Raw genomic sequence first — 13,620 nt, forward strand, 5'->3', positions numbered from 1 at the left:
TACTAGCGAGTCATTTGAATGTAACTATCTCATTAATGTATAGAATGGCAAAATTAATGCGTAATTAGAGATCGATTTCGATCGCTGGTTGAGTCAATTTAGAAGACAATGTTTTCTAAAATGACTCTATTAGCAATCGAACCCGTAACCGACTTCATTCAAAATAATCCACCATGCCGTAATGCTAGGTCAGCCCTCTTTTGACGTTTATTTACAACTCCCTTAGATCTACATTATACATGCTCAAAGCTATTTTAAGAATCCTTAATTCCACAGCTTAAAAGCCTTTGCCGTTGGCTAGTACAACCAACAGCACGTCAGACTGTACATTTTTATCGTAAAATAGACTCTATTACAACGACATTAGATGCTATAAGGTTAAGCTTGATGTGCTGTCATCTGTACCTACTTATCTTCAGTACCTGAAATATTTACAAGATATTTCGGTGCCCGTTAAAAGGATTCTGTAAAGTTAGGAAGACGCGTGTATATCTTTTTAAATTAGAATAATCTAGGTATGTAAAGGTAATTTTGATACAAAGAAGGTAGTCATTTATTAATGTTTATGTAATAAATAAATCGTCACCGTCGTGGCAGAATTAAATAACTGACAAAACCAAAGTTGCGAGATATTCACGTTTTTGTGTTTTTTTTCGTTAAAAATGGCGATAACTTTTAAGGGTAAAAATATTTTACTGTAGGTCTTTTGATATTTTATACAGCAAATTTACCTTTATTAATTCAATATTCTTCGATGATGTTACTTTGTATTATTTTAATTAAAAAAAATAAAAATGTAATTATTTAGTTCTGCCACAACCGTATTTTACAACTAAGTTGCTGTTATTTAGTTTTTGTATGTCATTTATTTAGTTTTGCCACAACCAAGGTATTACAAAAACGAATATTTCCATTGAATAAGTACACTTGTTTAATTTTGCCACACTTTTATTGACCTAAATGTTGATTTATTCATTTTATTTTATATGTTTTGTTAACCCACTTGTTACGGAATTCACTTTTTCTATCACTTACCTTAAATCAGTCATGATAAATTTATCTCAAAACAATCGCTCCAAAACTTTATAGTTATTTACGTCAGTGTACTTATAAGACTTGGACAGTACTGCGACACACCTCATCTTTCAAATGTTGCATATCAAAATTGTTTACACTACCCACATTACTAAAAATATTTATGTAAAAACTAGCGTTCTTTTAAAAGAACGCTAGTAACAAGTGGGTTGCGATTTTAGTCAAAATCTGTAAAATTGTTAAATAATTCTAGAATATACCTACTTATTNATCACTTCAATGTTGCAGGCCTACTCTCATATCGTTGTATATCCTTATTATCTTATGTTGATCACAGTAAAATGGATTCACGATACCATCGAAAAATCAACCAGCAAAGGCCATGATTTTTAAGGCGCGTCTTAGTAAATTTATTTGCATTTGTGCACCTGTGCGTCATAGTTCACTTCACGAGCACTACAAAACGCACCTTCACACAAGAAAGCTAGTCAAAAACTGAATTAAATCAAAGCGCACGCGCCGACAAATGCCGACACAAAGACGCCGACGCCGCCAAAGCAAGAGCCGAAAAGTTGGCATAGGCGTACAGTCGACAAAAAATAAACTTATTTATTTATTATTTTATCTGCTTGCTTTCAATTGATTGGAATCTAAATTGTGGTGTTGAGTATTTCATGATAAAATATCCTATAACAGATAATAATTAAAAATTAATCAAACTTATTGTTTTGTGAAGGTAATTCAATGGCCTAGTCAATTTATGTAGAAACATTAAATTAGACTATTGAAGCAAATAAAACTCTTCAATTTGTTTGTATTGATATTCCAATCATCCTAAATCAAAGTCCATCCTAAAAATAATCGTTAATGTCATCATTTCTATTACAATAGAAAAGTAGATGAGGTAGGTAGGTACCTAATTAGTTAAATAAAATTTCCGAATCATTTCCGTTCCAACTTGGTATTTATTATGACCTATCTTATGTACCTATGATTTAACAATAAACACAATTTTAATTTGAATAGTAAAAAAAAGTTTGTTGCATTTCTTAATTTTATTTTGGTGACTGTACATTGCGCTAGCCGGCGGCCGGCGGCACGTGTCTAAAGGAAAAAAAAAACTTATCAGGTCCTTACGACCCGATGTCGCACTAAAAGTAAACAAATATCGTTTAGTGCTTTTATCGTGTCTAATCGACCCGTTGACAGATGACTTTATGGTCACTGATCACGGTCGAGATCGGTATACTAAGAGAAAATCAACCTTGCGATTTGAAAAAAATAAATAAGTAAAAATTATGATGTCGGGTTCAGGGATGTCAGAAGTAAGAAATTATTTTACATAGCGCCTCTAGTCCCAAACTAAGCAAAGCTTGTAATTTAAACAAACATGGCAATGTACCATTCTGCTTGCTTATTGGCCGCTAAGCCCTTGGCCAACTCAGTAACTAATGACGGACGATTGTCACTCAAACACAAAGTACCGAGTAAATTAAAAGATATTTTTTAATTAAAAATATTAACCAATAATATTTTTTGTTAGATCAAATATATTTTAAAGTTAAGTTATACATAGATCGAAATGTATTTATTAGGTGATCAATATTAAAAGGCAAACTTGATATAAAAATCATCAAATTAACAAAATTAAAGATCAATAACTAAAAAAGAGGATCAAATATTATTTTTGTTTACCAAATATTAAAAGAGTATGTTAAACATAAATATTATGTTACCTTTAATGAAGATCATTCATAATTTATCCGTAGATCAACCAATATAGACCCAATAATTAATATAAAGATAAAATATAATAAAAAACATCATTTATTTTTAAAAGTGCACATAAAAAAAAGATCAATTAGTTTTTAGAGGATCAAATAATATTGTCCCGAAAAATATTAGCGAGTTGAGATGTATCATATATCTACAACGTGTCCCAAAATTCAAGAATAAGCTGGCGCCGCAGGGTGGACATAGTCATGACTGCTTTAGGAAAAATAAGAAAAAATATCTATCTCAATTATTTTTTAAGTTACACAATAAATTATGAAATTCGTCGAAAATTGACACCCCTTATGATATTTTACATTACCACGACTACAATTTTTCAAATACTTCAGTTTTTTTGTTTGTATCGGCAACTTAAGTAGTGCTGCTGTCCACCCCAATTCTTAAAACCCTCAGAATCCTTGCAGTTTTTACACAAAAGTTAATCAAAATAATAATATGATATTTCCTTAAAATTTTGAACGATTTTTACTTACACTCCACTTTGACTCGTCGTTTTGTAAACAAATCAGTATGAACTGATAAATTAAAGTCTTTATCAAGGAAATAAATGTGAATTTATTAACACCAAACATTAACATGTACGGATCGTAGATCAGAGCAGAGTAGAAAGGTGACAGAGTTGTCATAGACAAAATAAAAAATAAAAATACGGTCAAGCGTGAGCCGCATGTAAAAGGCGATAAATTTCAAAAAGGTTTAACACTCCCTCTACATTTAAGCCTTTTACAAAACAAAGATAACAAAAATCTATGTTAGTTACATATGCATTACCATATTGTATGTATTGAAAATTGTTGCTTGTGACTGGACCATATCACAGCCGCTCCGTTTTTCACTTTCTTGTGTCGACGTCGTTTCCAGTAACTCTCATTGTAGTAATTTAGAAATCGACTTACCAGACTGACAGCATACATTATGTCTGGTCGACTCACTATAGCCAGGTGCATGAGGGAGCCCACCGCTTCTCTGAAGGGTATGTTCTTTTCAGGCTCAACTTTAGTACTAGATGATGTCCAGGGTCCTGATGATGGAGAGGAGGTGGCCATAGGAATTCCTAAACGAAACGGAGGAAATTTATCGAGTTTGGGTTTGTTGGATTTGTCTTGTATAATAAAATTATAATTTAAAAAACTTTTTTAAAAACAAGCTTTTATTCTGAAATGCAGTTGTACTAAAACGAAAAAAAAACCGGCCAAGTACGTGTCGGACTCACGCACAAAGGGTTCCATACCATTTTTTTTTTAATTTAAGTTATTTGTATGAAAGATTACGCGGTAATAGGTAAGCGGTTTACGATTTACGAGGTAATAAAAAAAAACTACTTACTAGATCTCGCTCAAAACAATTTTCGTTGGTAGTTTTTATAGTAATGTACCTACATCTTATGTTTTTTTTAGATTTTTATTTTCTTAATTAAGAAGTTAAAAATCCACAATTTATATTATGCAAGGTTCAAACAATTTGGAAAGCTTGTAGCGCAAACATAAAAGAGGAATAAATTCTACAGAGGATACAAGCTTTCGAATTTATTGGTATTTTATTCGTCTTAATATCACATGTTAACGGATTAACGATTAACGTTAACTTGCGTTAAATCTTCCGAAATGTAACGTTTTAACGTTTAACGAAGTTAATTTTTTTAGTAACGGATTAACGATTAACGAAGTTAACTATTTGATTAACGGTGCCCAGCTATGATTATTTATTACCACTGAGTTGTTGTTATTAGACTTGTACTAATAAACTTACGTTTCAAAAATACGTTCTGGCTATAAGTTTAAGTTCTTGTTTCCAATTGGTTCTTGTCGTCAACCAACTAAGTAGGTAAGTAGGTACTAATCCCATGAACTTACTTGTAGTGGTCCTTCGTCAGATTACAGAGACCACATATTCATAGGTTAGTATAGAATCTATTCTCTGCTGGTCTAGCAGCTATTAAGTGTAATTATGAGTCCCCCAGACACGTGCCCCAATAGGTACGGAAACTATTTTCGCCCGCGAAGTTAGTGCAAGATTAGTGCAAGTTGTAGTTACTGTAACACGGCGGGACACAAAGGAGCGCTGCGGTCGCGCCTACGACTCAACAATTTGCGGTCGCTGAGTTATGTCTCAGCTTCGTGACTCAAGTGAGATCAAACTTACATGCCGTGGCATGAGGGAAGATATTGATGAGTGTAGCTATTAGATCGGATAGAAACTTTGCTTTGTATCATTTGTGCTGCCATCTCTAATAAACTTTAAAGATAGAGTAATATAATATTTGTACAGATTATAGACTAGCTATTTATAAAGCTCGTTTTAGATAAAACTTATTGAAGGAGGAGAAATAACTAGATAGCTAAGGAAGTTTGTGAAGAATGTGAGGATTCCTAATGAATTTATCAATACCAAGTGAAAGAAGATTTTCACAAATCCAATGTTACATTAATTTTTCATAATTTCAGTGTAGACCAGTCTTTCCCAAAGTGGGCGATAACGCCCCCTTGTGGGCGCTGCAGGCTTAAAGGGGGGCGGTAAGAGACCCAGAAAAAAAATCGGGACGTTGTGTAGAGGCTTGGGAGGCGTCATTTACTAGGAGGACTCTTAGACACCGACTGAGCACTCGACACTCGACTACAAATGGGGGCGCTAAAAAGAATTTATCCTAAAAGTGGGCAGTAGACAAAATAAGTTTGGGAACCGCTGGTGTAGACTATTCCTCGTTCACCTTAACTAAATTCTTAAGTTACCCTGTTCATTTTGGTTTAAGTTTAGTTGAGCAAGGGTGTCACAGCAGCAGTTTGTGGGGTCGCGAAGTTAAGTGTTCACGTCATGTTTAGTAACAGGACCACAGAGACAGCAGTTTAGTTGTTCTGAGAGACTGAAAAGGCAATAAAATTGTGTTTTTGCATCAAGCTACTGATGCAGGATTAGGAGTTCTATTGGCAAGGTATAATATTGTCTGGTTGTCGGTCAGTTTCGGTTGTCGAACGTTTTTTTTTCACATGAAAAAATCGACGAAATTAGAAAACATAAACACGGGCATTTCAAAAATAATGCGTAAAGTAAACAAACTTTAAACCCCTTGACAAAATACACTTGAGGCACTTTCCGCTGTGAACTTAAAACAACCATTGATAAAAAGATCCAAACGTAAAAACGTGCCACGTTCAAAAAGAAAAACAAATGAAAGTCCTAAGTTTTATAAATAGGTCGCTGTATAAACATTGACAAAGCGCTCCCCCTTAGGGTAGGGCCTCGACAGACAGAAAGCGTGCTGGACGTAAATTCTACGGTGTTTCCTTCCAGTTTTTCTTTCAGGTGAGGTCTTTAAAAATATTATTGAGATTCCCACTTAGCGTTACCTTTATTGGTCGCGTAGCAAGAGTTAAGGCGATCAACACAAGCAAAGATTTGTCTGTATTCACTCGCTACGTTGCCGCGTTGGCGTCTTACGTTATTTAACTGACAAGTTTTCTTTTTCTGTAAGTATTTAGTAAGAGCAAGGTAGTGTGTATTCGATATTTAGAGGTGAGTTTGTTATTTAAGTGTTGTGTGTATTCTGTATTCAAATATAACATCAGTGTATGTGTTCGCCTCAACTTTCGTTGGGCGACCTATACCTTTGACATTAGAAACTTAGAAATACGATTGATTGTGAATGTGCCCTAGTGATTTCTGGTAGAATACAGAAAAAAACCTACAGGATTAAGGAATGTGAATGAAAAAACCAAGTATTATTTAAATTATGTTTATTATCCAAACGTGGACACGAATTCTCACACTTCAGCAATGTTTTTACATGCAAAACTATAAATACATTGTCAAAGTAGATTTAAAATATCATATAGAAAAATTAATATAAGAGAACCCTAAAAGGACAATACGTAATTAATTCTAAATCTTACAGTAATTGATTACATTAATCTAAATCGATACAATCTGCTAACGGGTATGTACTATGTTAGTTATGGTGCGTTTTCTAGTCTGAATATTTTATTGGTGCAAAAGCAGTCTATAGTACTTCTGACACAATGCATTGTTAAAGTATGTTAAGTACTATCTCATACGATTCACTGAGAAATCGTAGCAATTACATTTCAGAGATACGGTCGTTAAGATTATTCTCAATAGTAGCCTCAAAACGTATACTTCATAAATGGTGCGTTGTAAGAGTGCATACGAACAATGATTTGAACCTTCTACTGAGAATTGACCTGAATGCATGAATAATTAAGACTTAGACATAATCAATTACATTACGTTCAATATCTACTTACAATCTACAGAAGAGAACTCATAGTGTTCCCCGATTACTAATAATGTCGATAAAATCGTACGCATCGTCAGGCAGGTCTAGCTAGACGACACCACACCATCAATTTGGCCTCTGTCAACTATTTAACGATAAAATCTCACAAATTGAAATCAATATGGCAGTCAAACATTAAAACAAATACATAACTCACATTCGATCGACCAGTCTTATCCATTATTAAATAAAAGTTCCATTCAAATAATATTGTAACAAAATAATAAAAAAAACACGTCATAACCTTTTTGATACTGATAATAATTATTTTAATTAAATAAAACTTCAAAAATGAATACTAAGTAAATGCGTATTACATATTTCCGATAGAGAATCGTGATCGTGTTAAAGCCTATAAAAATCTTACTATTATTTACCCTATGATCCGATTACACGCATTTTATACGCGCTGTATAAAAAGAGTGATATATTCAATGCAGGGCGATCACCGATACGAATTGTCAAGAAATCTTAATTTAATTTTCAACTTAGCACCAATAATGTGAAAATATAAATGGCAATTCAGTCCAAAATGTTAGGTAACTTATTTTAACGCTTTATAGATAAATAGCAGGTCGGCATTGTGAAGCTGCATGATTCTATCACAGGTATAGTTTGTTGTTCGACATTTTCTCAAGATGTTGTTACAAATGACAAAGTAACAGCAGAGTTCACATTCCAAAATGCCTCCACGTTGAATTAAGGCGAGCTTAGCTTAACGTGGAGACTGACAATAATTTCAACAACTCTTGCTTTTCTGTTGGTAGGTATACAATTTGAGATTGTGTTTATCTATTTCTTGAAGTTGGGAATATACGAACAACTAAGAGGTTAGAAATAAACTTACAAATAAAGTTTTTTCATTTTTCATTTTCATTTTTTTTCAACTAATCAAAACGTATAGTCTAAAAGGCCGTAGCCTAAAAATTTCTATTGTAACAACATCAAGTGTGTTTGAGGCCGTTTCTACCGAAGCAGCAGATTATACGGAGCGGAGACCAGAACTACTGGATTCACTACGAGACCTTTGGGGTAAATAAAATCAACTAGGGTCTATCCGCTACGCAAAAATCTGATTTAAAGTGAGCGTCATACGGTTAAAAATGCGTTCACCTTCGGTGGATGTGTCGGTTGTAGGAACAAGGACTTCCAATCTTGAAGGAGTTATTTCTACTAGATATTATTAATGTAATATTTAATCCTTATCGCGTCAAGAATGGAAGTCCAAAATGGAACCTTGATTATTCAAGTTGTATTTCGACACGGGCGAGGCTAGGGAGTATTGTAGTAAAACGAGACGTGAAGCCACAGTGAGATCGACATATTTTATTTCGATTGTATTTTTATTAAATTTTGCCTAAAAAATTGCTGCTAGCTCCACCCAGTGTCGCTTTTCACAAAGACTTCTAAGTATTATACTATTAGACAAGCTGTTCGGAACAGAAATTGTGACTTAGGTTGTGATTTCATTTAGTCCATGGCGGTTGAAAACCACAACAGATACGACGAGGTTAGCAAAGTTTTTAGTTGACAAACTAACACTCATTAGACACTTTTTGATATTTAGTAGCTTTGACATAAATTCATTCATAGCTTATCTTTGTTCAACTGTAGCCGTTTTTAGGGCGGTGCGGAAGTTCCGCACGGGCCCTCCACATCGCTTTTAAATCCCTCTTGTCAGCTCACAAAAAGTATTTCATTCACAATTTCCTATTCTGAACAACTCTAGTAGTACCCCTTAGAAATCTATCACCCAACCTCAAACACAACAATTTCGGCGCGCACGCTCACAGGTCGGTATCGTACCAGGCCGCCACGTTGTTGTTGTCGTGCGGAGGCTCCGGGAAGGCGAGCTCCGCGGAGGCTCCGCCCGCGTCCGCCTCGCCGATGTCCATTTCCATGCCGAACCCGCTGCCGATTTCCAGGCCCTGCATCGAGTCTATCGGTATTTGATCGTAGCCTGTAACATGGGAATAAGTTGAGAGCGATTAGAGGGAGAGATGAAAAGATATTTCCAGCATAGAATTCCTATTCGCATGAAATGAAATTACAAATGAAGTTGGAGGGTCCCGCTTCTAGAGTGGAGACTAAAAGACCTAATGAAGATGATTTATAGGAATTTGTATGCAATCAGATTTGTGTGTTTTTGTATCCTGAATGTCCAAATACACATCTTCAAATCGAATCATTAGATAAAATAACTTTTTTTCAAGAGATAAAGGCTAATTTGCAAATACGATGAGTTTTTAGAAGAGTTTCAAATGAATTGTAAAATAACAGTAGATTTATCTTGCCTTGTCAATAATATGAAACTCAATAGAGAAGTAAATGATGTTGTTTCAAACAATAGCTACTTCAAGTTTCAGAGGCTGCAAAAAATATCTGTCTCAAACTGAATTTTAAACAGCAAGGCAAAAAGACCACCGTTGTAAAAAAAAAACAATAATTTGCCTCGCAAACATATTTATTTATTCGTGATCTTCGTTTTGAAATTCTGAATCTTTGATAAGTTTACGTAGTTGATTTATATGCATTTGGCACAGACCCACAGCAAGACTTCAAAGCAGCTGCTGCTATTTCAGATAGCCATAACAGCGTCGATATAAAAAGCGTTATTTGAAATAATTATTTTAGGAATTGCGAAGCGTAATCAGTTTTTTCCAGCATCAAATTATTATTATTAAATGAAGTTACTGCGGGGATTTTCTTCCTAGTAAAGGCTTGCATGCTATAACCAAACAGTTATTCGTATAAACGTGACACCATGAATATACACAATACACAAAGTATGTGACAAAATAAAAGTATTAAAACACAAAACACTCAATAAATAATATTCCCATCACCTGCGTTTAGTGATAAATAGGTCCCGGATTAAGCTGCGTGTAAAGAAGAGAGAACAATATATTTATACAGATAAATCCAACACATATAAGATAGGAGTAGGAACATAGTGCTCTCTAACAAACATGTGATTTATATCTTACTTGAGGATGCTTTGTATTACGAACCAAGTACTTGGGTAATACAAAGCATTTGTCAGTTTATCAAGATGCTACAAAACTAACTTATCATCCATGTGCAAACAATAATAAACTTGAAAAAATCAGATCACCAATAATCCGATAATGCACCAAGATTATGGTGATAATAAAGTATATTTTGATATGTAATACTTATTACTAATAATGATGCAGGTATTGTTATTTGGAATAGTAAGAGATAATAATATAACGCCAATATACTTGTCTTGGTTTGTAATATCTTTATAGGAATAAAATCTAAACAATTCTACATTGTAATGTGCTTACTTGCAAAATAATTATTCGTTGTTCAGTTGGTATCTTCTATGACATACAACTTATTTAGGATCGTTTCACGTAGTTAGCAAAATATTATGTTCTGCTAAAGTGATTCCCTTCTCTAGTCATATTTCTCTTTACCGGGACAAAAGTCATCTAGACTTTTCCTACTTTTTGCAAGTAAGCTCAGTACCTTGTTAGTAAATCAACCACCCCACTTCGGTGTTGCCAGCTTACCTTGTTGATGAAACGAAGGGCGCGTGCCGTACAGACCCTCGTAACCTTGCTCGGGCCCGAGCATGTCCTAGGAATGGGGAGTTGGATCAAAATCAAATAAAAACAGGACATATTCGTTGGAGATAAGGTGTAAAATCAAAGGATGTTGATTAAGACTCTTTTAACATGAAAACATCGATACAAACAGCAGCTGTGCCGACTAACACCCAATTTTATAATAATTTTATTAAAACAAATAATTTTAACTTCAATGATTGGGCGTTAGTATCATAGTGCAACACATTGATCACATTGAAGCAAATCAACACAACATAAGGTATATTATGATCACAAAGCTACATAGCGTGCCGGATCTTTACTTGTCTCTTTCAAAAGTTGCATACGACGTAACAATGTGATTATTACCTTAACTAACATTTACCTTATCAGCAAAATACTTTACTAGTAATTACGAAATTGCACTGCTTATTCTTAAAGCACACTATTGACCAACTTTACAGCGTAAATTAACTTTGTTTATTTCAATAATGGCTGCTCTAGCTAACATTAAACACCTCTGTATATCTACAACATGTATAAGCTTCACACACAATGTAGCATTTTAAAATGACGACTGGTAGCTTATTGGCAATCATACAAATCTCACTCATTCTTGATAATCTCTTGCACACTCATCTCTTGGAGAAAAATATAAAATTAATATGTGAATGTAGTAAATTATGAATGTGTGATACTGAACTGAATAAATATTTTTGCTTTGTATCTTTCTAAATAGTTTACCATGGACTAAAAAGACATGTTAGAACATTCTTAGACCCGTATTTACAAAAAGACATTCGTTAAAATTTTCAGTTACATTTCAATAACTAGCTAGACGTCTGTCACAAGAAATAATAGTTAATCAGCAACATGAAGACTAAGGCTGAGTTGCACCACCTAACTTTGACCGTAACTATGACGATAACCGGTGTATTTATTTTGTATGGAGTTTGACAGATTTTTGACGTTTGTCAAAGTTAACCCACCCTAAGTATCTTTTCAACCCTGGTTTATCCAAGTGCGAGTAATTATAAAAAGAACAAAAGAACAGATTTTGTTCACCCAATGTTATGTGTTCTATGTATTTTAATTGTGAAAAAAATTGTGAGTTGCGCATGATTACACCTCCATAACCAGTCGTCACTTTAAACTGCCAGTTTATTACATATTTCAGTTTACCTGTAAGTCAGGCTGCATGGCCAGGTCGTTGGGCCACATCTGAGGGTCCTCGCGGAACAGAGAGTTGGTCAGCTCCATCGACAGTCTCTTCTTGTAGTCGTGAGGCTTGTCCTCTGACAGGCGGAATAGGACCGCTGCGGCGTACGTCGCGACACCTGGCGGATATTTTTGTGTTGAAGTTTTAGGCAAAACAATATTTGTGAATATGGAAAGCCTGGTCCGTGCGCACGTAGAATTTTGTCCAATGACCCCAAGCTAGCCATCCTTATCGCTCGCGCGTAATTATGTTGCTGTCGCGCTCGCACACTCACTGCGGGCGCCCATCGCACAGTCACGACGCGGACCAGGCTTTAGACAAATAAAGTGATAAATTAGTCTTAATCGATTAAGATGTCCTCAAAAACTAATACATAAAGACATACCGGGATCCACTAAATACGGAAATAGCTGTCTTTGCACGTGGATCCGAATTTATAACAAAATCCCTAAAGTTAGTTACCTATGTATTAACATATTTATGTATTGAAAATTGTTGCTTTTGACTGGACCATGTCACAGCCGCTCCGTTTTTCAAAAAGACATAACCGATCACTGAGCGTCTTGCGTCGACGTCATTAGCATAATCGGCATCACTATAACCGGTGACTTCTGAACACTCTGGTGATCGACTGTAGAACAAGCCATGATGTTTCGTATTCTTCAGGTACTTTAAGATTTTCTTGACAGCATTCCAGTGACTCTCATTGTAGCAATTAAGAAATCGACATAGCAGACTGACAGCATACATTATGTCTGGTCGACTCACTATTGCCAGGTGCATGAGGGAGCCCACCGCTTCTCTGAAGGGTATGTTCTTTTCAGGCTCACCGTCTTCCTTCTGCAACTTCACGTGCGGATCTACTGGTACGCTGTTGGGGTTGGCATTATACATATCAAATCTGTGCAGCAGTTGGTCTACATATTTAGTTTGATGTATAAATATGCCTTTGTCTGATTTCTCAATTTGCAATCCTACATAGTTATCTAATATTTTCATTTCAAATATGGTTTGCAAATCATTTGTTATTGCTTTTAATGTATTTTTATCTTTACAGAACAATAATCCATCGTCTACATACAGGCAAAGATAACACTTCTTATTATTGACTTTAGCACCATATACACATTGATCAGTTGTGCATTGAATAAAACCAAATTTCTTTAAAACAGAGTCAAATTTCTTATTCCAGCAACCTGGCGACTGTTTAAGACCATACAATGACTTGTTAAGTTTACATACCATCTTTTTATCACAAGACAGACCTTCGGGTGGACTCATGAATATGGTTTCTTCTAGCTCACCATACAGGGAGGCAGTCTTCACATCAAGCTGGAAGATTTCAAGATTGTCGTGCGCAGCCACTGACAACNCTTTTTATCACAGGACAGACCTTCATGTGGACTCATGAATATGGTTTCTTCTAGCTCACCATACAGGAAGGCAGTCTTCACATCAAGCTGGATGATTTCAAGATTGTCTTGAGCAGCCACTGACAACAATAAACGGATTGAGTCGTACCTCACGGTAGGAGCAAAAGTTTCTTTGTAATCAATCCCAGGGGTTTGTGAAAATCCTTTTGCACAAAGCCTTGCCTTGAAACGTGGACCAGTTGGTTCATCTTTTAGTCTGAACACCCATTTGCATCCAACAACTTTTGCATTTGGTTCCTTCTCTACCAATGTCCATGTTTCATTTTTCTGGTG

The 13,620-nt window shown here is 35.1% G+C and overlaps 2 protein-coding genes across 2 annotated transcripts in view; one reads left to right on the forward strand and one right to left on the reverse strand.

The window, feature by feature from the left end:
- LOC114353273 (uncharacterized) overlaps positions 1 to 1,616 on the forward strand; it is a 17,938-nt gene extending 16,322 nt beyond the window's left edge. The window contains exon 4 of the mRNA XM_028305192.1: positions 1,547 to 1,616. Coding sequence (XP_028160993.1) covers positions 1,547 to 1,616 — 70 coding nt within the window. The remainder of the gene's footprint in view (positions 1 to 1,546) is intronic.
- A 7,063-nt stretch (positions 1,617 to 8,679) lies between these two features.
- LOC114353220 (armadillo segment polarity protein-like) lies at positions 8,680 to 12,134 on the reverse strand. The gene is made up of 3 exons (XM_028305125.1): positions 11,878 to 12,134; positions 10,660 to 10,726; positions 8,680 to 9,080 (listed from the first exon to the last, which is right to left on the reverse strand). Exons 1-3 carry the CDS (start codon positions 11,953 to 11,955, stop codon positions 8,908 to 8,910), a joined length of 318 nt encoding a protein of 105 aa, XP_028160926.1. The 5' UTR covers positions 11,956 to 12,134; the 3' UTR covers positions 8,680 to 8,907.
- Positions 12,135 to 13,620: the final 1,486 nt, after the last annotated feature.

Source organism: Ostrinia furnacalis, unplaced genomic scaffold, assembly GCF_004193835.3.
Source record: "Ostrinia furnacalis isolate ACB-3 unplaced genomic scaffold, ASM419383v2 OfSCF1638, whole genome shotgun sequence".
Classification (NCBI taxonomy): Eukaryota; Metazoa; Arthropoda; class Insecta; order Lepidoptera; family Crambidae; genus Ostrinia; species Ostrinia furnacalis.

Excerpts from the sequence above, each read along its gene's own strand:
- LOC114353220 (XM_028305125.1), bottom strand. The coding sequence starts at position 11,955 with ATGGAGCTGACCAACTCTCTGTTCCGCGAGGACCCTCAGATGTGGCCC. Across the intron at positions 10,727-11,877 it reads CCATGCAGCCTGACTTACAG|GACATGCTCGGGCCCGAGCA; the intron begins GTAAACTGAAAT and ends CCCCATTCCTAG. Across the intron at positions 9,081-10,659 it reads CCCTTCGTTTCATCAACAAG|GCTACGATCAAATACCGATA; the intron begins GTAAGCTGGCAA and ends CCCATGTTACAG.